Below are 26,326 nucleotides of genomic sequence, written 5' to 3'. Positions count from 1 at the left end.
GCATCCTATATTTACACCTATTATTATTTCATGTTATAGCAAGTTTCTAGAGACTAGATTATGAGTCTTTGTAAAATGTGTTTCTAAAGGAACTTTTGTTATTGCCAAATGCCAATGTGTTTGCATTATTAAGTTTGTTACGAATAAAAAGTCATTTTAAGGTAGAGCGTAATAATTATTTCACTATTAATATACTTCTTCTTAATTGTATTTCAGTTCAACAATTACTTTGATAAAATATGTATTTTGTTATGTGCAAATGGCTTTAGATACCTATTAGGTCCACAAATTACCATAGAGCATATATTCAACACAAAAAACAGTGACCATTTGTTGTTGACAAAGGACGGCTGGACATATAAAGGGCCCCGTTACCTTCAGCAGCTTAGGGCCTCATCAAACCTAAATCCGGCCCTGATCCGGAGGGCTATTTAGAGAAGGCGGAAGAACTATGGTTGGCCCCTGCCCTCTGCCATGACACTTACCTGCAAGGATATAGCGACCATGCTCCACTCATCATCCCATAGCTGGGCTATAGAGCACATGGTGACAACGATCGTTATCAAGGTGGTTATCAACCCAATCTGCAAGGCAAGGAAAGGGCAGAGATTTCATTGTATTTCTTCCCTCTGGCGCTGCGAGGAAGCACTAATCAAAGCTCGGGCACTCTTTGTATCCGAGAAAGGAGTCGTGCCAGCGTGGAAGGCCAGCCCGCCCTCAACTTCACAAACACCTGCTTTTGACAATTAAACCGTAGCTTTAAACTGAGGGGTTGGTCTGGATGACCCTCAGGTCCCTTCCAGCTCTGCAAATATTATGGTTTCCACTAAGCGAGCAGAGACAAAATCCTGTTAAGTTTGAAGCGGAAAGCGCTCCATTTCGCTGGGTTTTTCTTCTTTGAGGAGGAGATACAGGCTGATGGGATTGTCTCTCCCCTTCTCTTCTCTTTTCTTAAAAAAGGGATTTAGATTAATCCCCGGAACTGACCGATGTAGAGGTTCTCAAAAGGAGCTTGAATGGCAAAGCACTAATAACACATTTCACTGTGACGGGCGTAACGTAATGAGATTCACTTCGCCGTAGATTGCAATCGCTGGAAGGGCGAAGCGCAGCAAACGTACTGGAGAATCTCTCTCCTGCTGCCTCCCCCCCCCAAAAAAATCACTCATAAGACTAAAAGGCAGCAATAGCCAAGCTATTCCTTTATCTCATCTACCGCTGCGACCCGGGTTCCTATTGTGAAGCCAACGCGGTTTCATTCGGAGAGGCATGAATCGGAAGCAAGAAAGAATGAGCCAGACCGGGCCAGGGCGGCGTAGGGACAAAGGAAGACCAAAGGCAGCAGAAGACATTGTAGGATTCAAATTTCTCCTGTGAAACTAACAGGATCAGTGCAAAAAAAGTGACTGTGTGTTTGCAGAGTTCTGCCCACCCAACTTTCTTCAACCTAAGAGTCGCAGAGCACTTTTAAGCCACGCCACACGCTCCAACACAGCAACCCTCACAGCTGTTGTAAGAAAAACTGCTCCCTTTCCCTTATGGGGTATTCCGGAGCCCGTATAGAGTCCTTAAGTGGGTTCCCTATTGGTAGGAGAAAACAACAGAGGCCAACCAGAGTACCGTATTTTTCGCTCCATAAGGCACACCTGACCATAAGACGCGCCTAGTTTTTAGAGGAGAAAAGCAAGAAAAAAATATATTCTGAACGAAACATTGGATGTATGATTTTTGTGGTTCGTGCTGTGGCCACAGACATGATACATGATTTGACGGTGAGTTTGGGGTAGCCCAATGCAAAAATCCTGAGGATCCATGTGGATCCCTGCTTTGTAACCATGTTTTTGCGTAATTGCGGCTCCATGAAACAGTGGATGTGTGGTTTTTTTTGGGTGCAGGCTGTAGCCATGGACATGCTATGTGATCTGATGGTGAATTTGGGGTGACCCAATGCAAAAATCCTGAGGATCCATGGGCTTTCACCTCCCCTCTCCCAGGCAGCCTCCTTTATCTCTAGCGTCCCTTATCTCCCTCCTGATCGCCTGCCGATCAGCTGCTTCCTTTCAACACCCCCTTCCCTCTTGTTTGCCTTAGTGTATTTTCCTTAGCTGGAGCAGTTTTTTTGCTCCTCCTTTTCTTCTAATTTCTCTCCTCATTGCTTGTTTAGTATTCCTGTCTCCTCTCCTTGCAAGTTCGCTGTCTTTACCTCCCCCCTCCCAGGCAGCCTCCTTTATCTCTAGAGTCCCTTATCCCCCTCTCCATCGCTTGCCAATCAGCTGCGGTCTGCTTGTGGCCCATGGCCCTTAGGTTGCCGACCCCTGATGTACATCAAAAGGGCTCCCTTTACTAGTGGTTGACCCTTATAATACTACCCGCATGACGGGCAGGAGTCAGATATAGTCGGTTCAGTTCCAGTGCCTAAACCAATACCGCTCACATCTGTAGCCAATAAAGTTGTGGCCTTATTTATCCCATTAACCCAAAATATTGGTGTCCGTGTGTTACATTATCTAGAGATGGGGTGGGCTTGGGGTCTTGCCATTCAATTGAAGATCTGCCTTTCTTTCCTTCTACTGGTTCCTGCTTCCACTCATTTTTCTCTGACCGATTAATGGACTTAGGGGACACTGGAGAATTGGGCTGCAAAAGCCAACCCAATTCCCCCACCCACCCACAGCACTGTATATCGAAAGCTGCCTTACCTTGTGGATCCAGTGTAGGTTCATTTGCTGTCCTACTGCTATGTGACATAGTGCTAAAATCTGAAAGGGCAACCAAGTTGGGAAGGAGAGAGAGAAAGGGAAAAAAGCTGATTAGGAATCCAGGAAACTTCCTTCCACCAAGTCAAGGCAATTGGTCAGTCTTGCCCAGAGGTTCTCAAACTTTTAAAAAAGTTGTTTATAAAAAGTTTGTTACTTGATTTCTTATGGAATATTTACAGATAAATTGTAAACAGATAAAAAAAACACTGGCAGTATTATTGTAACAACCTGCTGTTTCACAAGAGCATATATTTAAAGATGAATAATTGAGAAATTAAGTTAACTGGGATATGCAGAAGATATTAAAAAATAAATTGAGGGAACCGCAGAAAGAGGGGGAAGGAAGTCAAGTTTTATAAATGCCAAAATGACTAAAATCGGTGAAATGTATAACTTTGAAAAGTATAAATAAGAATTTTAAAAAAGAAAACTTACCAATAATGCTGTGATATACGTGAAACCAGCTGCCGTTGAAACAAGGATCGGAACGGACCAATCGCTCCAATATCCCATTCTATTATATAAAAACCTGAAGGATCAAAAGAGAGAAGGATCATAGAATCATAGAGTTGGAAGAGACCACAAGGGCCATCGAGTCCAACCCCCTGCCAAGCAGGAAACACCATCAGAGCACTCCTGACATATGGTTGTCAAGCCTCTGCTTAAAGACCTCCAAAGTAGGAGACTCCACCACACTCCTTGGCAGCAAATTCCACTGTCAAACAGCTCTTACTGTCAGGAAGTTCTTCCTAATGTTTAGGTGGAATCTTCTTTCTTGTAGTTTGCATCCATTGCTCCATGTCCGCTTCTCTGGAGCAGCAGAAAACAACCTTTCTCCCTCCTCTATGTGACATCCTTTTATATCTTTGAACATGGCTATCATATCACCCCTTAACCTCCTCTTCTCCAGGCTAAACATGCCCAGCTCCCTTAGCCGTTCCTCATAAGGCATCGTTTCCAGGCCTTTGACCATTTTGGTTGCCCTCCTCTGGACACGTTCCAGTTTCTCAGTGTCCTTCTTGAATTGTGGTGCCCAGAACTGGACACAGTACTCCAGGTGAGGTCTGACCAGGATGATCAGAGGCAGGCACGATGGATATCGCTGATGCTCTGTAAACTATCACACTGTTGTGGCAGGAAGACTCAGGGGCAATCAATACAGGTGGCGACTATTTTGTGAGCGTCCAAATTGATGCACAACCACCAACCTGCAGGTCCTTCTGGACATGGTCTGGTTCCGTGGTTTATTTATTTAGTACATCTATAAGCCACCTTTATCTCCCAAAGGCAATGGGTTCTCCTCCTCCCCATTTCACTCACAACAACCCTGAGAGGTAAGCTCAGGGCCGGATTAAGGTTTGACGAGGCCCTAAGCTACTGAAGGTAACGGGGCCCTTTATATGTCCAGCTGCCCTTTGTCAACAACAAATTGTTGCTGTTTTTGTGTTGAATATACGCTATATACCAAGGTTGGCAACCTAAGGCCCGTGGGCCAGATGCGGCCCAATCGCCTTCTAAATCCGGCCCGCAAACGGTCCAGGAATCAGAGTGTTTTTACATGAGTAGAATGTGTCCTTTTATTTAAAATGCACCTCCGGGTTATTTGTGGGGCCAGCCTGGTGTTTTTGCATGAGTAGAATGTGTTATTTAAAATGCATCTCTGGGTTATTTGTGGGGCACAGGAATTCGTTCATATTTCTTTTCAAAATATAGTCCGGCCCCCCACAAGGTCTGAGGGACGGTGAACCGGCCCACGGCTGAAAAAGCTTGCTGACCCCTGATATATGGTAATTTATGGACCTAATAGGTATCTCAAGCCATTTGCACATGCAGAATGTAGGCACCCTATATATAGAAATGAACGAACCAGTGATATTTTAGGGAGCAGGCTAGCAGGCAGGGCCCATGACTTACATCCTAGGAGCCTACACAACACAAAACACTCTTGCTGTATGTAGGTTTTATTTTATTTGTTTTTATCTTATACTTTGGAAATGTACATCCAGGTTTTTTTCCTTTAATTTTTTTTTGGGGGCCCCAAGCGAGTGGGGCCCTAAGCTATAGCTTGTTTAGCTTATATGAATATCCAGCACTGGGCTGGTGAGGAGGCTAAGAGATGCCCACTGGCCCAAGGTTAGGTTCGTGGCTGAGTGAAGATTCGAACCCTGCTCTCCCAGGTCCTAGTCAGACACTCTAAACCAGAGGTTCTCAACCTGTGGGGCCCCAGATGTTTTTGGACTACAACTCCCATCATGCCTAGCCAGCATGGCCAGTGGTCAGGGATCATAGAATCATAGAATCCTAGAGTTGGAATGGACCACAAGGGCCATCGAGTCCAACCCTCTGCCAAGCAGGAAACACCATCAGAGCACTCCTGACATATGGTTGTCAAGCCTCTGCTTAAAGACCTCCAAAGTAGGAGACTCCACCACACTCCTTGGCAGCAAATTCCACTGTCAAACAGCTCTTACTGTCAGGAAGTTCTTCCCAATGTTTAGGTGGAATCTTCTTTCTTGTAGTTTGGATCCATTGCTCCGTGTCCGCTTCTCCGGAGCAGCAGAAAACAACCTTTCTCCCTCCTCTATGTGACATCCTTTTATATCTTTGAACATGGCTATCATATCACCCCTTAACCTCCTCTTCTCCAGGCTAAACATGCCCAGCTCCCTTAGCCGTTCCTCAGAAGGCATCGTTTCCAGGCCTTTGACCATTTTGGTTGCCCTCCTCTGGACACGTTCCAGTTTGTCAGTGTCCTTCTTGAACTGTGGTGCCCAGAACTGGACACAGTACTCCAGGTGAGGTCTGACCAGAGCAGAATACAGTGGCACTATTACTTCCCTTGATCTAGATGCTATACTCCTATTGATGCAGCCCAGAATTGCATTGGCTTTTTTAGCTGCCGCGTCACACTGTTGGCTCATGTCAAGTTTGTGGTCAACCAAGACTCCTAGATCCTTTTCACATGTACTGCTCTCAAGCCAGGTGTCACCCATCTTGTATTTGTGCCTCTCATATTTTTGCCCAAGTGCAATACTTTACATTTCTCCCCGTTAAAGTTCATCTTGTTTGTTTTGGCCTAGTTCTCTAATCTGTCAAGGTCGTTTTGAAGTGTGATCCTGTCCTCTGGGGTGTTAGCCACCCCTCCCAGTTTGGTGTCATTTGCAAATTTGATCAGGATGCCCTTGAGTCCATCATCCAAGTCGTTGATAAAGATGTTGAATAAGACCAGGCCCAAGACAGAACCCTGTGGCACCCCACTAGTCACTCTTCTCCAGGATGAAGAGGAACCATTGATGAGCACCCTTCATGGGATGATGGGAGTTGTAGTCCAATGACATCTGGGGACCCACAGCTTGAGAACTGCTGCAAACCATTACGCCACACTGGCTCTCATATCACAAAGTTGCTGTGTTCTATGCTGTACATGAAGCACTGCTCGGAGATCTTCCCTGCTGTTTTCCAACGTATTTCTTTTCAATAAGAAATTCGTTGTGTGGCACAGAGCAATTTTTAATTCTGAAACTGTGGCCCAGAGGGAAAAAAAAGTTTGAGAACCACACTGATCTGGCAGCGAGACCCCCAAGAGCTGTCCCCATAAATCTCTGCCACAAGCGCTGACTCCATCCCATCCCAGACAAAAATGTCAAAATTTGCATTTAAATAGAGACACACTTCCTAATAAAGCTCGCTAAACCCAAAGTTAATTAAAGAGAGAGAGGAGAAGACAGTGAGCCTCTGTGCAAGGATCAAAATGAACCCCTGAAGAGCAAGTTGGGTAAAGTTAATTCAGGAGGGGAAGAAATGGAGGCAGTGAGAGATTGTACTTTCTTGGGTTCCATGATCACTGCTTCTTGGGAGAAAAGCAATGAAAAACCTAGACAGCATCTTAAAAAGCAGAGACATCACCTTGCCAACAAAGGGCCATCTAGTTAAAGCTATGGTTTTCCCAGTAGTGATGTATGGAAGTGAGAGCTGGACCATAAAGAAGGCTGATCGCCGAAGAATGGATGCTTTTGAATTATGGTGCTGGAGGAGACTCTTGAGAGTCCCATGGACTGCAAGAAGATCAAACCTCTCCATTCTGAAGGAAATCAGCCCTGAGTGCTCACTGGAAGGACAGATCCTGAAGCTGAGGCTCCAATACTCCAAAGTTTTTGTTATTAAAGGATTTCCATAGTTAACAATGGTACATATGTTCCTGTTTTCACAGAATCCTAGCATTGGAAGGGACCCAGAGGTCATCTAGTCCAACCCCCCTGCAATGCGGGAATCTTGGACTGAAGCATCCAACCCCAAGTCATAGAGTATGTTCTACAGATCAGTTACAATCCTCTTTTAAAGCCATCTAGGTTGGTGGCCATCAGTGCACCCTGTGGCAAGGAGTTCCATAGTTTAACAGTGCACTGTGCAGGGGGGAACATATGAGTATATTACATATTTTTAGATAGATAGATAGATGATAGATGATAGATAGATAGATAGATGATAGATGATAGATAGATAGATAGATAGATAGATAGATAGATAGATAGATAGATAATTTATTACGGTCGGAGACCAGCTTATAAAACACACTTGGGGGTACAATCCCAGAAGGGAAACAAACATTTAAAACAATGTACAACAATCAATTTAAAATTTATAAATGCGATAAGTGTATAGACACTTAAACTTTAAGATAAGCTACCGCAGAGAGATGACCCATGAAACCAAGTTTGGGGATTTTCTTAACAAACTAGTTTGGGTCTGGGGATGGTCTGCGCCTACAGATCTGTACACAGAATCTGGTGACCATCCGGGTCGTCTTATGATCTTTGCCTAACAGGAAAAGGTCAAGTTTTTGCTTTTCTGAGAGGTCAGTGAGCCTCACCAGCAGGGGATCAATGGTCTCACTACGTGCCTCTTCATAAAAGGGACATTTAAAGAACAAGTGCTCTGGGCTTCCTATCTCCCCCAATGAACAGGCGCAAAGTCTCTGAGCATATGGGACTTTTTTAAAGGCTCCTTCCAGGACCGGCGAGAGCAGAGCAGAGCTTCTGGCGAGTGTAAAAGCCCTTCTTGCATTTTTAGATACGAGAAAGAAGAGATACGCTGCCAGTGTGGCTATATCTCTCTCGAATTCTCCAGTTTTTACATATTTTTATTGATTGATTTGAATAATGCAATTATAGACTCCTAGAGTTGGAAGGGACCCGGGGGGTCATTTAATCCAACCTCCTGCAATAAAAGGAATCTCAACTCAAGCTTCCACGACAGAAGTGCCATCTGTTTAAAAATGCCGTTATTACATGTTTTCATTATTTGTATGTATCTCCCTTCTTTCCTTCTGAAGAAGCCCAGGTCGAAAAGCACCCCGGTGACAAAACAGTGCAATGGAAAATAAGAATAAAAACATGTTTTGAACATTTGAAAATGATTAAAAGCGTCTGACAACGCATGTCTTGCACGTACTGCACGGTGGTCCGTTCTGCACTCGCCACACCCATTAATGGAACGCAGCCCTCCCCTCTTCGCATCCCAGGGCTGGCCAAGACACAGTGAGGGTCTCGGCTGGGGAAGAAAAAGGGTCTCCCAAAGTAAACCAAAGTCATATTGGCAAAAGCCCCAGAGCAGAGAGGTTCCCTGAAGTGGGATTACAGCAGTCTGTTCTGGATCCTGGCAAGAGCTCAGGAAAGGAAATTCCACAATCGAGAGCCAGCCACTAAGAAAACTTCCTTAAAGAATTTGGCAGAAGCAGGCACGCAAGCTATTAAAAAAACAACACAGAATGTTAGATCCTATGCAAGATGCCCAGGGCCGGATGAGGCCCTAAGCTACTGAAGGCAATGGGGCCCTTTATATGTCCAGCTGTCCTTTGTCAACAACAAATTGTCCCTGTTTTTTGTGTTGAATACCGTATTTTTCGCACCATAGGACGCAGTTTTTCCATCTTAAAAACAAAGGGGAAACGTCTGTGCATCCTATGGAGCGAATGCAGGGGGGGAGGCAAGCAGCAAGAGCCACACACAAGCTTTGCGCGGCTCTTGCGGGCTTTTCCCCAGGAGGGAGAAGGGACTGACGCTGGGACTTTCTGCACACAGGGCACCTGCTTCCCCCACTTGGCCCACGCCCCGCTCCCAACCTCCTCCAGTAAAGGTAAGAGGTAAAACACGCTCCCTTTCTCTACTCACCAGTTGATCTCATTGTAGTCGTTGTGCGCTTCCCACCAGAAGTAAAACCAGATCAGGGTCAGGAAGAAAGAGAAGGTGAGGATTAAGAACCAGAGGCGCTCCCACTGCGGAGGCAAAAAGAAAAGAAGAAATGTGAGAGGCTGGCAGGGCTAGTAAAGGGTGTTTAGGTGCCATCCAAAAAGGTGCCCTGCAAGACGAATGCCTCGCAAGACGGAAAACTCGCTAGACGAAAGAGTTTTCCGTTTTGGAGGTGCTTTGCAAAACGAATCTCCTATGGGCTTGCTTCGCAAGGCGACAATGTCTTGCGAGTTCCTGCTGGTTTTTTTTCCTCCCCCCCCCCTTTTTCTAAGCCGCTAATCCGCTTATCAGCTGATCCGATCAGCAGATAAGCCGCTAAAAGCCGCTAATCCGCTAATCCGTCAATGGGCTTGCTTCGCAAGACAAAAAAACCGCTAGACGAAGAGAATCACAGAACGGATTCTTTTCGTCTTGCGAGGCAATAAAATCTGCATGGGCTGATTTATACTGATATCAGCCACTCAGTCAGTTTTATTGCACATAGCCAAAGGCTGCTGCAATGTACACAGAATCATTCAACGATTAAAAGAAAATATACCGGATTGACACAAAAAAACTTAAAACATTTATATTATCAAGACCTTACCTACTCTAAACAGAGCTGTAAAAGTACCTTAATATGCAAGTTAAAAAGTTAAACAATAAAATTTATAAGCTAAAATTATCACATGGCCACTAATATATTAAAAATTAATGTTAATTAATACAATATGCAATTATATTCGGAGTTTGGTGATAAAGATAGAATATAGCTTGATGTAGATAGGGTCAATTAAATTCATCTCCTTGGGCTGGTTTATACTGATATATGCAAATCCAGAAATAATGGCATTCTCTCTCTCTCTGCACAAACAAACATGTTAACCTCTCACCATCGTGAGTAAGGTGGAGCTCAGTCTGTGTCCAGGGAACGACAACACCCCCTATCCTCCATTCTCGCTTCTCTGGGATTTATTTATTTTTCTGGCAAACCCTTCTGCCCATCTGTGCCTCCAAAAAAAGCCACAGTGCTGCCACCATGTTGCCAAACAGTGGGAGGATGACATAGGCTATGAAATTAACCCCACTCAATGGACCAAAATGTGGTCTAAACCCCCCTTTAAATCCATATCAACGAAAAGAAAAGAACTCTCTCTAAAACTCACCTACAGGTGGTACCTAACACCAAGAAAACTAGTGCTAATACCCCCAGGAACTTTGGAAGAAATTTAAGGACAATTTAAAGAAATATTGTAAAATGAATGAATGTTAGAAAGATGTTGGATAGAAACTAAGTGGTTTCCAGCTGTAATGCTTTAGGAGACATGAAAAAAGGATTATAAATGGGTATAAGTTTAAAGGTAAGGATTTGCTGAACTAACAAATTGAATTGGAATACAAAGAAGGGAAGTATGAGGAGGTTGGAGGAAATAAGGGTATGGAAGTTATGTCATTGAAAATTAATGTGTGTTTTTAATTGTTTATTATTTTGTATGTTTATTTTTCATTTTTTTCTTATATCCAAATTTTTAAATAAATATATTATAAATAATAATAATAATAATACACCCAGGAACTTCACCAAAATGCTGGAGAGGGTACACCTCCACAGGCACATACCTCCACATGTGGTGGGAGTGCCCCAGAATCCAACTATTCTGGGCAACAACCATACAAGAAATAAATAAAATAACCAAGCAAGTATTAGAAATCACCCCAGAATTGACCTTACTAAACATCTTCCAAGACAATAATGCCCGCTTACACCACAAAGAACTCATAACCCACCTACTTTCAGCGGCCAGAAGCATCATAGCCAGACGCTGGAGAGACCTGTCAGGAGTAAGCATGGACCAACGGTACCAAATAGTACGAGAAACAGCCCTACTAGAAAAATTATCCAATGAACTGACACGGGGACAAATAGAAGAAGACACCTTCACCCCGGTATGGCTCCCCTTTATCACATACACAGCCCAACAAGACAATGACCAAAAAAAACCCCCAACAGCATACAAATCAATATGGCTAACTTGATCCAAAACACCCACCAACCCCACTCACCCACCACCTTGCCCAACACCACGGCTTGCCCCCTTGCCAGCCTGGGCAAGGTGTGTGGAAATCCTGGGCTGCCCAGACGACAAGACAAAATCTCAGCCTTGCTGATGTGATCTAAGGGAAACCAGAGGAAGAGTTGACAGAAGGAGGTGTGTACAAGGCACCATCCAACCGCCTTAGGGACTCCGCTCTGGATTTTGGTAGGGTTGACTCCTGAGCCTTTTCTCCTCTCGGAGATATCCCGCAAGGCAGCGAAGGTTTAGGATCAGAGTTTTCCTTCTCCTGAATAAGATACCTACGTTGATAAGCCCCATCTGCCCATGGAGACTTTTATCACATGTGGTGGACTTGTGATAAAGTTAAGAACTTTTGGGAATTAATTTACAATGAACTCAAGAAAATATTTAAATACACCTTTCCCCAAAAAGCCAGAAGCCTTTTGGTTGGGTTTGATGGGGAAGGAAATTAAGAAAGCGGACCAATGACTTTATGTACGCCACAGCAGCGGCAAGAAACATGCTTGCCCAAAACTGGAAATTGCAAGAAATTCCTACTATTGCGGAGTGGCAGACGAAAATGAAGAGTTACGCGGAGCTAGCCAAACTGATGGGAAGAATTCGGGATCAGAACGATCGGAGGTTTCGAGAAATTTTTAGTAAATTTATGGTGTATATAAAGGACAATTGTAAAACTCTAAAAAGAATGGCAGGATTCAAATGGCTCCTACAACGTACAACAGATATAAGGTTAAAAAGTAGAACTCGCGACATAAGAAAATAAGGGATACCTGCTGAAGGGATGGAGGGAAGTTGCAAGCTCGGCAGAGCTAAAAGTATTTATGTGATTTCATGTATTGTATTGTAAAAGTACCATATTTTTTGCTCTATAAGACTCACTTTTTCCCTCCTAAAAAGTAAGGGGAAATGTGTGTGCGTCTTATGGAGTGAATGCAGGCTGCGCAGCTATCCCAGAAGCCAGAACAGCAAGAGGGATTGCTGCTTTCACTGTGCAGCGATCCCTGTTGCTGTTCTGGCTTCTGAGATTCAGAATTTTTTCTCTCTTGTTTTTCTCCTCCAAAAACTAGGTGCGTCTTGTGGTCTGGTGCGTCTTATAGAGCGAAAAATACGGTATGTATAAGGAAAATAATAAAAAAAATATTTTATTTTATTTTTAAAAAAGACAAGCCACATCTGTCCCTCACTTCCCTCTACAGCATGTGCAGAAATCGCCTTTTTGACCTTTGGACTCACTCTTGGTCTCAAGGCTGTCTTTGCATCTTCCCCCTCTTGGTCTCAAGCCTATCTTAACTCACTTAGTTTAGCCAGACAGTCAAAGCCAGGGGTCAGCAAACTTACTGGTGTCTCGGGTGCCGATCGCGCGGCGGGCCGGAGGGCGGGGGAGAGCGTGCCCATACGCGCGCACACACACTATTTACGGCGCACTTCTGGGTCAGAGGAGCACTGGAAATAGCTTGTGCGTATACACAAGTGTTATTTGCGCATGCGCAAGGGTTATTTCCGGTGCACATCTGGGTCGGAGGAGTACCGGTAATAGCTTGTGCGCATGTGCACTGGCGTCCACCGACCCGGATGTGTGCCGCAAATAACACTTGCACACGCAAAATAACGCTTGCGCATGCGCAAATAACGCTTGCGCATGTGCACAACTATTTCCGGTGCTCCTCTGACCCAGAAGTGGGCAGCCATGCACCGCAGCGCCGGTAAGAGCGGGTGACGGTGGGGGTCGCCGTGGGCCGGATAAACGAGTCCCTCAGGCCTCATCTGGCCCGCGGACCTTAGTTTGGGGACCCCTTGTCAAAGCCATTTCCTGGTGTGTGGCCGCTGTCTCCTGCTGACAGCTTCTAGGAACCACATGTGAGAGCTGAGTGCAGGTAAAGGTAAAGGGACCCCTGACCATTAGGTCCAGTCATGGCCGACTCCGGGGTTGTGGCGCTCATCTCGCTTTACTGGCCAACGGAGCTGGCGTACAGCTTCCGGGTCATGTGGCCAGCATGACTAAGCCGCTTCTGGTGAACCAGAGCAGCGCACGGAAACGCCGTTTACCTTCCTGCCAGAGCGGTACCTATTTATCTACTTGCACTTTGACGTGCTTTTGAACTGCTAGGTGGGCAGGAGCAGGGACCGAGCAATGGGAGCTCACCCCGTCGTGGGGATTCGAACCGCTGACCTTCTGATCGGCAAGTCCTAGGCTCTGTGGTTTAACCCATAGCACCACCCATGTCTCAGTAGGACCCTGAGTGCAGGGTGGGGGCCAAAGGTGAATAAAAGACCCCAGAAGGACATGTGCGTCCCCACCAGAGGTACTACCCTGCCCCTAACACAACATACACCCTCTCTCGATACAGTATATAAAATCAGAGATAACCTTGAGCTTCATTCAAAACAAGGGTGACAGCAATTTCGATAAATAAACCAAGTAAGGTTTTGTGGTTTTTTAAAAGGAGGTCATTAACGTTTTTTTGCATTTAACAAGCCAGCATCTCATTTGGCTTTCCTGACCTCTGGGGGCTACTATGTCATCCGTCTCCCGTTTCAGCTGCTGTGATGGAAAGGGGTTGGGTTGCTCTGCCAATCTGTGCCTTCCCCCGCGACATTTTATGTATCTCCCATGTCATGCAACGTCCCAGTGAGACGTAGCTTCATAAAAGGCGGACAAGATTAACGAGAGAAATGATATGTGTGTGTCAGAGGCATAGCTATGGCAGAGGCCCACGGCTAAAATTTATTCTGCGCAAGTTTAAATTACAGAGCCGTATCTCTGAAGCCAATGTAATAGCAACAGTTTTACGGCCAGAATAAATGTTCCAACTCAATACAGTTCTGGTTACCACAGCTCAAAAAAAAATGATACTGCGTTAGTCCAGCTTTTAATTCATTAAAATGTCTTACCAAACTGTCCACAGGGCTTAGCAGAATAGATTAACAGTGAATTTACAAACCCGGTGCATCCGAAAGCCGGCAGCAAACGGAAAACATTTGACCTCAACGCAGAGCCCAAAACTATAAATTAGGAGAGGTCCTTTGTTGCTTGAATAGCAGCCCTGAAAGTTAGTATTCACTTGCGTGGCAATTCCCGCCCCCTCCCACAGTTGGAATAAATAAAGACACCGGACACAAGAATTTAGGTTAATGGGCGAAAAATGGCCACAACTTTATTGATTACAGTAAGAGTGGTACAGTGGTGCCTCGCAAGACGAAAAGAATCCGTTCTGTGATTCTCTTCGTCTAGCAGTTTTTTCGTCTTGCGAAGCAAGCCCATTGACGGATTAGCGGATTAGCGGATTAGCGCTATTAGCAGCTTTTAGCGGCTTTTAGCGGCTTATCGGATCAGCTGATAAGCGGCTTAGCGGCTTAGAAAAAAGGGGGGGAAAGGAAAAAAACCCCGCAGGAACTCGCAAGACATTGTCGTCTTGCGAAGCAAGCCCATAGGAGATTCGTTTTGCGAAGCACCTCCAAAACGGAAAACTCTTTCGTCTAGCGAGTTTTCCGTCTTGCGAGGCATTCGTCTTGCGGGGCACCACTGTATTGGCTTTAGGCATTGGGACTATCAGACTAACTGGTATAGAACCGGGAAGGGTTAAGCATCAACAGGGGAAGCCCATGAGATGCACATCCCTAGGCACTCCCCGAGGGGTTACCGCTCGGGAGCGCGCTTTAGGCCCTAGCCTCCATAGGTTTCGGACAAGGCGACGCCCCCCCCCCCCCGGAGTCCTTTAGCGGACTACCCTTCAACTTTGGGGGAGGTGATGGCGTTCCTCCCCCCCCCCGACTCATTTGCATAATAATACCCCTGCCAATGCCTAACCGCCAAACCAAGGTGTTGTGACGTTTTGCTATGAGGCAGGCAAAAAAACTAAGTGGCTTCCAAAATACAGCCAATTAGCCAAATGGAAAAACTCCTACCAGGCCCCTTGCGGCGACCAGCCGAAGCCCATAGCAAAGCCCAAATGAAAACCTAAAGGGCGGGTGGGTGGGAAACCTCAGCTGGCTGAAGGAAAAGAAAGGGGCGAGAGCACGGGCTACTCCGACCTTAAATGACCTGACCTAACCCCGCCCCTGTCGCCAGCCGATTGGCTGACGCCGTAAGAGATAATCCCCGGGATTCCCAAGTCCCGCGGGGATGAGATAGCCCCACGAGGTTGTAGATGGGGCGTGAGCCCGCAACGCCGCCTCCATCCTTATGTCGGGAGTGGCTTTATCTTCACAACGGCCCTGTGAGGAAGACTAAGCAGGAGGTTCCAATTTTTCCAAGCAGAAATTTCAGCCCAAAGTCGCATATCCAATATCCTTTTCGTCACGGCACACTGGAATTCTGAAATTGCTTTCTACACACATATTACTGTAAAGGTCAGGCGCCGATTTCATAAGCATGATCTCTGCTACGGAATACGCAGATATTGATACAACTGCCGTTTAATGCTATTCTTCTATTGATTGCCTAATCTCATTGACATTTCAACGAAATCAATCAGCCTGCCAGATTCTGGCTTTTAAAAAGGGAGAGGGACACAGACCCAGTGAAGGAAGGCCTGTGTGGTGAGCCCTTAAGACTATTACTGAAAGTAACCTCAGGAGCTGGATTTTTTAAAGGGGTGGGTAACTGAAGGAAAGTACCGCCTCAGAAAGGAACCAAACTAAAAAGCCGAAAGCTCTGTGAAACGAATTAAATTAAACTAGCGTATCAATTCTGAAATAACCTGAGTTTTTTTCCACTTGTATTTTACTACAATGGATGCTTGGGTTGCGAACGTGATCCGTGCGGGATGCACGTTCGCAACCCGCAGCGTTCGCAACCCACAGCAGCGCATCTGTGCACACGCGGGTTGCGATTTAGCGCTTCTGCACAGGCGCAAAGTGCAATTTAGCGTTTCTGCACATGCGCAAAGTGCGATTTAGCGCTTCTGCACATGCACGACCGCCAAAACCCGGAAGTAACCCGTTCTGGTACTTCTGGGTTTTGGTGGTCCGTAACCCGAGAAAACGTAACCTGAAGCATCTGTAACCCAAGGTATGACTGTACCTTGCTTTAAAAATAATTCGTTACTGTTTATTTGAAGAATGCCAGCTTGAGACCCCAACTTATCGGTTATCCCCCACACAAAGATCCCCTATGAGATTCTCTGGGATAGTTAGCATTTGTTTTAAGGGCTGTTCAGTGAGATGGGGGCAACATAACCCCATCAAAACCATGCCACCTCCAACTGCAGAGGCAGCACAATGCCAACAACAGCAACATTACAAAGCCATCTAGGTTGGCGGCAGCCATCACTGCCTCATGTGGCAGTGAGTTCCACAGTTTAACTCTCTGCTGGGTGAAGAAGTGCTTTCTTTTATTTGTCCTCGGCAACCTCGGGTCAGGGGGCAGCTGGCAGGAACAGGGGGCAACACAAGCCAGTGTTAGCCAGCTGCTCAACTCCGTATGTGTGTGTGTATATATGAGAAGGAATGAGAATCACACTCCTGTGTGGGATAATGAAATGCTAAGTGCATGAGTAATGTGCGTTTAAGAGTCCTAAGTAGAAAGTGTGCGTTGTTGGAATGCACACACCTGCCAGGGTGTTTCGAGAGAGTGCCAAAGAAGAACAGATACAGGTGGCATTATACTCAAAACACATCGCTATCGCCACTTTGAAGGCAATGCCATTAACTCCCAAGCGGTGAATTCGTGAACTTTAAGCTCGCGTTTACAAAGGAACGGATTTTTACTACTTTCGGGCTTTATCACCTCTGCATCTTTCCTTTCGTTCCAGAGAAACTGACATGACAGCTTAATCTAGATCCCATTAGTCATCATATCCTAGCATGCCCTCCCACTCAGCCAACAAAGTCTGTTTGATGTAAAAGAATTCTTTTCGAGCACATTTAGAAAATTGACACTGGCAGAGCAATGCTTTGCGATATGCTCCCACATTCCTCTCCTGGGGAGGGAAGAATTTGTCCGTTTCAGTTTCTCATTTCTCCCCCATCTTAAATTCCGTCTGCCACATTCCTGCACCAGTTTGCAAGCCCTCCATATATATATATATATATATATATATATATATATTTGCTTTCGTAGATTTTCACGGGTACAGGAATGCAGGTTTTGGTGTCTTCGGGTGTCTTCCCGTGTGTTCCTTTTCTTAAATTAGGCACACTAATCTAGGAACTTCCTCTCTGCCCAGAACGTTGGAGGCTATACACCACACCCCTCAACAGTATTTATAGGAACTCAAACACCAGACTCTGCTCTGTTCCAGTAACAAGAAGCCGAAAGCACCAGCCTGAAGATGACGAGTGAGACCTCGTCGAAACGTCGCACAGACACCCCGACTCTTACACGGGAAGACACCCGAAGACACCAAAACCTGCATTCCTATACCCGTGAAAATCTACGAAAGCATATATATATATATATATATATATATATTTGCTTTCGTAGATTTTCACGGGTACAGGAATGCAGGTTTTGGTGTCTTCGGGTGTCTTCCCGTGTCGCACAGACACCCCGACTCTTACACGGGAAGACACCCGAAGACACCAAAACCTGCATATATATATATATATATATATGTAAAGGTACCCCTGCCCGAACGGGCCAGTCTTGACAGACTCTGGGGTTTGTGCGCCCATCTCACATCTATAGGCCGGGGGCCAGCGCTGTCCGGAGACACTTCCGGGTCACGTGGCCAGCGTGACAAAGCTGCATCTGGCAAGCCAGCGCAGCACACAGAAACGCCGTTTACCTTCCCGCTGGTAAGCGGTCCCTATTTATCTACTTGCACCCGGGGGTGCTTTCGAACTGCTAGGTTGGCAGGCGCTGGGACCGAGCAGCGGGAGCGCACCCCGCCGCGGGGATTCGAACCGCCGACCTTTCGATCGGCAAGCCCTAGGCGCTGAGGCTTTTACCCACAGCGCCACCCGCGTCCCATATACACACACACACACACAGTCCTCACAAAAGATTCACTTCTCTTAATATGCACACACATTGTTGCATTTCTGCAAAGGTACCAATTACTGTATCCTGCCTTATCTAATACGCCCATTTCTGCAGAGCAATCTTCTGTAGCATAACGCCTTTTTGCATGCTCCTTTTACAAACATATTCATTCCTAGGGAATCTTCTCCAAAATAACCTGCCTTTTCCCCCTGCACGTTTACTGGGTTGGAAAACTGTGCCGCAAAATTTGGAGAAGTGAAAGTTTCAAAGGATGGCTGCATTTTGGGTCACAGAATCATAAAACTGGAAGGGACAACAATGACCACGTAGTCCAACCCACGGAAATGCAGGAATATGCAACTGTCTCTTACGAGGATCGAACCCGCAACCTTGGCATTATCAGCACCACACTCTAACCAACTGAGCTATCTCTCTTGTTTCAGGAAATGAGACGTAAAGGGACCCCTGACCAGGTCCACTTGTGACCGACTCTGGGGTTGCGGCGCTCATCTCGCTTTACTGGCTGAGGGAGCCGACGTACAGCTTCTGGGTCATGTGGCCAACATGACTAAGCCGCTTCTGGCGAACCAAAGCAGCACACAGAAACGCTGTTTACCTTCCGGCCGGAGCGGTACCTATTTATCTACTTGCACTTTGAGGTGATTTCGAACTGCTAGGTTGGCAGGAGCAGGGACCGAGCAATGGGAGCTCACCCCGTGGCGGGGATTTGAACCGCCAACCTTCTGATTGGCAAGTCCTAGGCACAGTGGTTTAACCCACAGCGCCACCCACGTCCCCTAAATGAGACTTAGATAGGTTCAAATTATGACACAATACGAGCCAATTTTCTGCCCATTCGTATTCTTTGCTTTCCGGAATGAGTAAAGAACAAGGCAGGCAGGAATCTTCTTTGACATTCCCTCATAGCTGATTAAAATTGACTTCCATGAACATGGTGTTAACAGTAAGTCCGTAAGTGACTGTGGAGGCCAATTCTGGATCCATACGTCCTTCCACAGTGGGGACATTGGTTTCTCAGTAGAAGTTGATCAGGGTGAGGGTTTGCCAAGCGTGCCTTCCTCCTAGCACATTTCTCACTTGCATCCTGAGTTTGAGCGTCTTCAAACCATATGACACCTTTGGTATAAAGGCTGTTCTCCAACTGGAGCGCTTGCAGGCCAGTGTTTCCCAGTTGTCGGTGTTTATACTAATTTTTTTTTTTTTAGATTTGCATTGCCAGAGTCTTTTGTTGACCACCAGCATTACGCTTTCCATTTTTAAGTTTGGAATAGAGTACAGTGGTACCTTGGTTTAAGAACAGTCCGGTTTAAGAATGCTTTGGTTTACAAACTCCGCAAAACCAGAAATAGTGTCTTGGTTTGACAACTTTACCTCGGTCTAAGAACGGAATCCAAACGGTGGAAGGGCAGCGGCGGTGGGAGGCCTTATTAGGGAAAGCACGCCTCGGTTTAAGAATAGTTTCGGTTTAAGAACAGACTTCTGGAATGGATTAAGTTCATAAACCAAGGTACCACTGCAGTTGCTTTGGAAGACGACAATCAGGCATCCAAACAACATGACCAGTCCAATGAAGAGGTTGTTGAAGAATCACTGCTTCAACACTGGTCTCCTATGCAAGGTGGGCCGTTTAAAAGATAAGCGTACAATAATCCTCAGTTTCTCCCTCACCACAAAAACATAAGCAGGCAAATCTCCCTTCCGGAACACCTGTCGGCATCAGATTAACGCTAAGGAATGTAAAAGGTCTTCTCATGGGATTTAACTAAATTGAACAAGATAATCCTGTAAAACAGTGCTGATATCTGAACACAGCAAACCAGGATATAATTTTGTTTCAGCCTAATGAGGCTACTGTCTCATTGAGCACTAGGCATGTCCTCGCTTTCAGAAAATGTTACATGGATAAAAATACGTCTTCACACTGCACCCAGTTAAACTATGGAACAACTTGCCACAGGAGGCAGCGATGGCTGCCAACCTGGATGCTTTGAAAGAGGGATAGACAAATTTGTTGACAGATTCGTTGATGGCTATGCTCTGCCTCTTCTCAGTCTCCTCTTTTTCCAGGCTACACATGTATGCTCTAGCTGAGATTCCCGCATTGCGAGGGGTTGGACTAGATGACCCTCGGACCCCTTCCAACTCTACGATTCCATGAGAACTGTACACAGCATTCCAAATGCAAGTGCACAATATACAAACCTGCCTAATATTTGACTGCGGAATTTACATTGCATAGGCATTGAATGCTTCTTGGGGGCATATTCAAGCATTGTCAGAAACGACAATGGCAATTGGCAACAGCGCCACTCCAGATATCTAAACCTAGCAGCCTCAGGACACTCTGTGGCCCAGAATCTTGTTTGCTTCTGCTGTTCTGTCTTCCAAAGCAAATACAGTGATACCTCAGGCTAAGAATTTAATTTGTTCTGGAGGTCCATTCTTAGCCTGAAACTGTTCTTAACCTGAAGCACCACTTTAGCTAATGGGGCCTCCCGCTGCCGCCGGAGCACGATTTCTGTTCTCATCCTGAAGCAAAGTTCTTAACCCAAGGTACTATTTCTGGGTTAGAGGAGTCTGTAACCTGAAGCGTCTGTAACCTGAAGCATCTATAACCCGAGGTACCACTGTACTCTATTCTGAACTAAAAGAAATGGAAAGCGTAACGCTGGTGGACCGCAAAAGAGGTTTAAAGACTCTTGCAGGGCAAATCTAAAAAAAATGAAGTATAAACACCAACAACTGGGAAACACTGGCCTGCGAGCGCTCCAGTTGGAGAACAGCTTTTCCCAAAGGTGTCATGGGCTTTGAAGGCACTCGAACTCAGGACACAAGGGAGAAATGTGCTAAGAGGAAGGCATGCTTGGCAAACCCTCACCATGATCAACTCCCGACTGGAAACCAATGTCCCCACTGTGGAAGGACGTGTGGATCCAGAATTGGCTTCCACAGTCACTTGCGGACTCACTGTTAAAACCGTGTTTATGGAAGACAATCTTACTCGGCTACGAGTGATCACCAAAGAAGAAGAAGATGTTCTGTGCACATGCTGTTCCCAACGAAGAAATCATCCGCCTCACCCCTCTGACACTGTTCCTTGCTCCAAAAGGCTCTGAGATGCTTGAAGCCAGACCTTTCCTGCAGCGAAGACTTGCTTCTTTAAAAGACACACAGGGAGAAAGGATTTGCTTGCTGAGATGGATTTCTGAAGGACAGGGAAAACGAGCGGGCAAGGGCAAAGGAGGACAGGCCGAACTTTGACGGAAGAGTTCGGGCTTATTAGAGAGACGGCTTGTTTGTTCTGTTTGACGCTTGGAGGCAGGCGCATCGCTGAAGCAGAACCAGGAAGGTAGCAGGGCGCATGTCAACCGAGGAGCAGGAGACACAGCGCAAGATGAATGCCCTCCTGCGCCACTAGAGGATGGAGACGGCGCCGAGGGAATTCAAATCACAGGTGCAGGAGGGAGGATCTGCGAGAATACCAAAAGGGAAGCTGGGCTAGCCTGGCTTTCCCCCTTGATTCCTGCTTTAAGGAGGTCTTATTTCAATGGGATGCGGGTGGCGCTGTGGGTTAAACCACTGAGCCTAGGACTTGCCAATCAGAAGGTTGGGGGTTCAAATCCCCGCGACGGGGTGCGCTCCCCTTGTTCGGTCCCTGCTCCTGCCAACCTAGTAGTTCAAAAGCACATCAAAGTGCAAGTAGATAAATAGGTACCGCTCTGGCGGGAAGGTAAACAGCGTTTCCATGCGCTGCTCTGGTTTGCCAGAAGCGGCTTAGTCATGCTGGCCACACGACCTGGAAGCTGTACGCCGGCTCCCTCAGCCAATAAAGCGAGATGAGCGTCGCAACCCCAGAGTCGGCCATGACTGGACCTAATGGTCAGGGGTCCCTTTACCTTTAAGGTGCAACTGGAAGGAATTTTTTTATTTTGTTCTGACTACGGCAGACCAACATGGCTTCCTACCTGTAACTAACACAGTGGTTACATATGCTTCAGGTTACAGACTCCGCTAACCCAGAAATAGTGCTTCAGGTTAAGAACTTTGCTTCAGGATGAGAACAGAAATCGTGCTCCAGCGCCGCCGCGGCAGCAGGAGGCCCCATTACCTAAAGTGGTGCTTCAGGTTAAGAACAGTTTCAGGTTAAGAACGGACCTCCAGAACGAATTAAGTACTTAACCCGAGGTACCACTGTAATAATAATAAACCTCTGCTCTCCCCCCATACCCCGCCACCCTCCCAGCTCTCTTTGATTTCTCCCAGAACGAGCAAAAATTAAGATTTCGACTTTGGCAGGAAGGCTGCTCAAGATGATTAGAGCTTGCAAAACCGACGCCAGCATTCAGGCCCACCCATGCCAAGACTGAGGGTGGGTGTGAGGAAAACCACAGCCCTTCTCTGCACAAATGAGCACCCTAGCTCACCGCAGAGCAGATCTGAAGCGACGGCTGCCCTGCACAGGACCCCAAGCGGGTGACTCTGTGTTATTTAAATGCCCAGCTGCCGGGGGAGCCAGAGGGCGGCTTTTTGCCTTTCGCCACCCAAAATAAGCAGCGCGTTCTATGTATAGCCAAACCCAGGGCTGCAATTAATATCAGTGGCCAGGCCTGACTATGGGGAAATGTCACAATGCAGAGGCACTCAAGTGCCACCCTGGGAGGGTAAGGGATCACAAAGAAATTAAAAGGGTTCCTGCTTTAATTTTACGACCGAAATACCCAGTGGTTCCCAGTCGGGAAACGGAAGGTTCTGAATCATAGAATCATAGAGTTGGAAGAGACCACAAGGGCCATCGAATCCAACCAGGAAACACCATCAGAGCACTCCTGACATATGGTTGTCAAGCCTCTGCTTAAAGACCTCCAAAGTAGGAGACTCCACCACACTCCTTGGCAGCAAATTCCACTGTCGAACAGCTCTTACCGTCAGGAAGTTCTTCCTAATGTTTAGGTGGAATCTTCTTTCTTGTAGTTTGGATCCATTGCTCTGTGTCCGCTTCTCTGGAGCAGCAGAAAACAACCTTTCTCCCTCCTCTATGTGACATCCTTTTATATATTTGAACATGGCTATCATATCACCCCTTAACCTCCTCTTCTCCAGGCTAAACATGCCCAGCTCCCTTAGCCGTTCCTCATAAGGCATCGTTTCCATTTTGGTTGCCCTCCTCTGGACACGTTCCAGTTTGTCAGTGTCCTTCATGAACTGTGGTGCCCAGAACTGGACACAGTACTCCAGGTGAGGTCTGACCAGAGCAGAATACAGTGGCACTATTACTTCCCTTGATCTAGATGCTATACTCCTATTGATGCAGCCCAGAATTGCATTGGCTTTTCTAGCTGCCGCGTCACACTGTTGGCTCATGCTGCAAAGATGAGAGAAATTCGTGGAGGAGACGGCTAGCAATGGCTGTTACGACAGCTATTCTCTGCCCCCACGGTCAGAGGCAGGAATGCTCCTAAATCTCAGTTCCTAGAAACCACAGCAGGGGAGAGGACTCTTGTGTTTGAATCCTGCCTGCGAGTTTCCCACAAACGCCTGGTTGCCCGTGGCAACAACAGGATGCTGGACTAGATTATCTAATCCAGCATGTTCTTCTTACCGTATTTTTCGCTCTATAAGACGCACTTTTTCCCCCTCCAAAAATGAAGGGGAAATGTGTGTGCGTCCTGTGGAGCGAATGCAGGCTTTCGCTGAAGCCTGGAGAGCAGGAGGGGTCAGTGCGCACCGACCCTTCTCACTCCCCGGGCTTCAGGCAGCTATCCGGAAGCCTTCAGAGCGCAGCAGGAGTGCCTGTTCTGGGGGCTGGGGTCGGGGAAACCTCAGGCTTCCCCCACCCCAGCCCCGCGGCTAAAAACGAAGCCATGACAGCGAGCGGGATCAATCCCGCTCGCTGTCTTGGCTTCTGCCAAAGCTGCGTGCAGCCTCTCCCGGCTGGAGAGGTTGCGCGTGGCTAAAGAGGAAGCCAAGACAGAAAGTGGGATGGATCCCGCTCGCTATCTTGGCTTCTTTGCTCTTTGGGGCTGGGGGGGGGGAATAAAAAAAAATTCTTTATTTCCCCTGCTAAAAACTAGGTGTACCCTATGGTCCGGTGCGCCCTATGGAGTGAAAAATACTGTATGTTTTTAAAAAGCAGGCAGGCTCTAGGACACAACATCCTCATTCTGCACTTGTCAGGAATTAACCATTGGAACTCTCTGCAGGCGCCTTCAGTTTTAGGTCCTGGCTAAAAGCTTTCTTGTTTAGTTAAGCCTCTTCAGACACATGTCTCAATCCGCTTTTTTAAAAGCTTACTGTTGCTTTAAATTATTTGGGGAAAGTTTTAAATTCTGGCTCTTAACCGGCTTTATTCTTTGCAATAAAACCACAGTGAGGTTTATAAAAAACCAAATCGATAAAAGCAGTAAGCTGCAGGCCCCAATAAAGTTTCATAGAATCACAAAATCGTTAAGCTTAGAAACCCCCCATGAAAGCAAGTCCACAACCACACGAAGGAGGCTGTGTCCCTTTTTGAAGACTGAGAAAAAAACACATCTTTGGGCTACAAATGGTTCAGTGTGCCTGCATCTTAAGAGCGGCAGAAGATTTCCATTTTCCCTGCTTTGCCAAAGCATGTTCATGCGCTCGCGTGTTCCTTATCTCCTTTATTGCCTTTCACATGCATGCGCTGATGTTCTGGTGGCAAGAGCCCCTGTGGCACTATCCCGTTTTATTGCGCTAGCAGCCAAATTGAATCTTGCTCCCCTGAATGAGGTCTCCGCACATTAACACGGCCCATTTGCTACGCAACTGAGCAGGGCAGTGGGAAAGCAGAGGGTATCTCTCTCGAGCCATTATGGGAGTTTCTCTCTGTGATGATGGCTGTGAATAAGTTCCCTAAATTGCAAGATGGCTGGGAAAGCCCCACATCCTTTCCCTGTACGAAAACTACTGGTATTCGACTGTGGAGCCCATCTGCGACCACCAAGTCGGGGGGGGGGGCGGCTGGAGAGAAAGGTAGAGGGAAAGCTGCCAGTTATACCTGAAGGAGCGTCTCCACCCCCATCATTCAGCTCAGACACTGAGATCCAGCACCGAGGGCCTTCTGGTGGATTCCTCATTGCGAGAAGTGAGGTTACAGGGGACCAGGCAGAGGGCCTTCTCGGTAGTGGCACCTGCCCTGTGGAACGCCCTCCCTTCAGATGTGAAGGAAATAAGCAGCTATCTTCTCTTTAAAAGACACCTGAAGGCAGCCCTGTTCAGAGAAGTTCTTAATATTTAATGCTGTGTTGTTTTTAACACTCGATTGGAAGCCACCCAGAGTGGCTGGGGAAACTCAGCCAGATGGGTGGGATATAAATAATAAATTATTATTATTATTATTATTATTATTATTATTATTATTATTATTATTATTATAGAGGGGAAAGAGGGAGTGTGTGTGTGTGTGTGTGTGTGTGTGTGTGTGTGTGAGAGAGAGAGAGAGAGAGAGAGAGAGAGAGAGAGAGAGAGAGAGAGAACTAAGTGCCATCTGCACTGTACACTTAAAGCAGGGACGCGGGTGGCGCTGTGGTCTAAATACTCAGCCTCCTGGGCTTGCCGATTGGAAGTTTGGCGGTTCGAATCCCCGTGACGGGGTGAGCTCCCGCTGCTCTGTCCCAGCTCCTGCCAACCTAGCAGTTCAAAAGCACACCAGTGCAAGCAGATAAATAAGTACCGCTCTGGCGGGAAGGTAAACGGCATTTCTGTGTGCTCTGGCTTCCGTCACGGTGTCCCGTTGCACCAGAAGCGGTTTAGTCCTGCAGGCCACATGAGCCAGAAAACTGTCTGTGGACAAACGCCGGCTCCCTTGGCCTGAAAGCGAGAAGAGTGCCGCAACCCCATTGTTGCCTTTGACTGGACTTAACCATCCAGGGGTCCTTTACCTGTTACCTTTTACATTTAAAGCAGTATCATGCCACTTTAAACAGTCATGGCGTCCCCCCCCCAAAGAATCTTTGGGATATTATTATTACTACTACACTGGTACCTCAGCTTAAGAACGTAATTCGTTCCAGAGGTCCATTCTTAACCTGAAATGGTTCTTAACCTGAGGCGCGCTTTCACTAATGGGGCCCCCTGCTGCCGCTGTGCCGCTGATGCGCAATTTCCGTTTTTATCCTGGGGCAAAGTTCTTAACCTGGAGCAACCACTTCCTGGTTAGCGGAGTTCATAACCCAAAGCGTCTGTAACCCGAAGCGTCTGTAACCCGAGGTATCACTGTAGTATTAATATTATTATTATTATTCTCCACCCACCTGGCTGCGTCGCCCCAGCCACTCTGGGCAGCTTCCGGCCCAT

The 26,326-nt window shown here is 46.7% G+C and overlaps 1 protein-coding gene and 1 long non-coding RNA gene across 3 annotated transcripts in view; both read right to left on the bottom strand.

The window, feature by feature from the left end:
* GDPD5 (glycerophosphodiester phosphodiesterase domain containing 5) overlaps window positions 1–26,326 on the bottom strand; it is a 156,327-nt gene that overhangs the window by 37,627 nt on the left and 92,374 nt on the right. For both annotated transcript variants that reach the window (XM_082219350.1, XM_082219351.1), the window contains exons 3-6: window positions 8,930–9,033; window positions 3,195–3,288; window positions 2,700–2,759; window positions 486–584 (exon numbers count right to left, since the gene is read on the bottom strand). In XM_082219350.1, coding sequence (XP_082075476.1) covers window positions 486–584; window positions 2,700–2,759; window positions 3,195–3,288; window positions 8,930–9,033 — 357 coding nt within the window. The remainder of the gene's footprint in view (window positions 1–485; window positions 585–2,699; window positions 2,760–3,194; window positions 3,289–8,929; window positions 9,034–26,326) is intronic.
* LOC309530682 overlaps window positions 1–26,326 on the bottom strand; it is a 127,617-nt gene that overhangs the window by 70,823 nt on the left and 30,468 nt on the right. The gene's annotated exons all lie outside the window — the stretch shown is intronic.

The sequence above is a fragment of the Podarcis vaucheri genome (genome assembly GCF_965113315.1).
Source record: "Podarcis vaucheri genome assembly, chromosome: 4".
Classification (NCBI taxonomy): domain Eukaryota; kingdom Metazoa; phylum Chordata; class Lepidosauria; order Squamata; family Lacertidae; genus Podarcis; species Podarcis vaucheri.
This window is presented reverse-complemented; position numbering and strand designations above follow the sequence as displayed.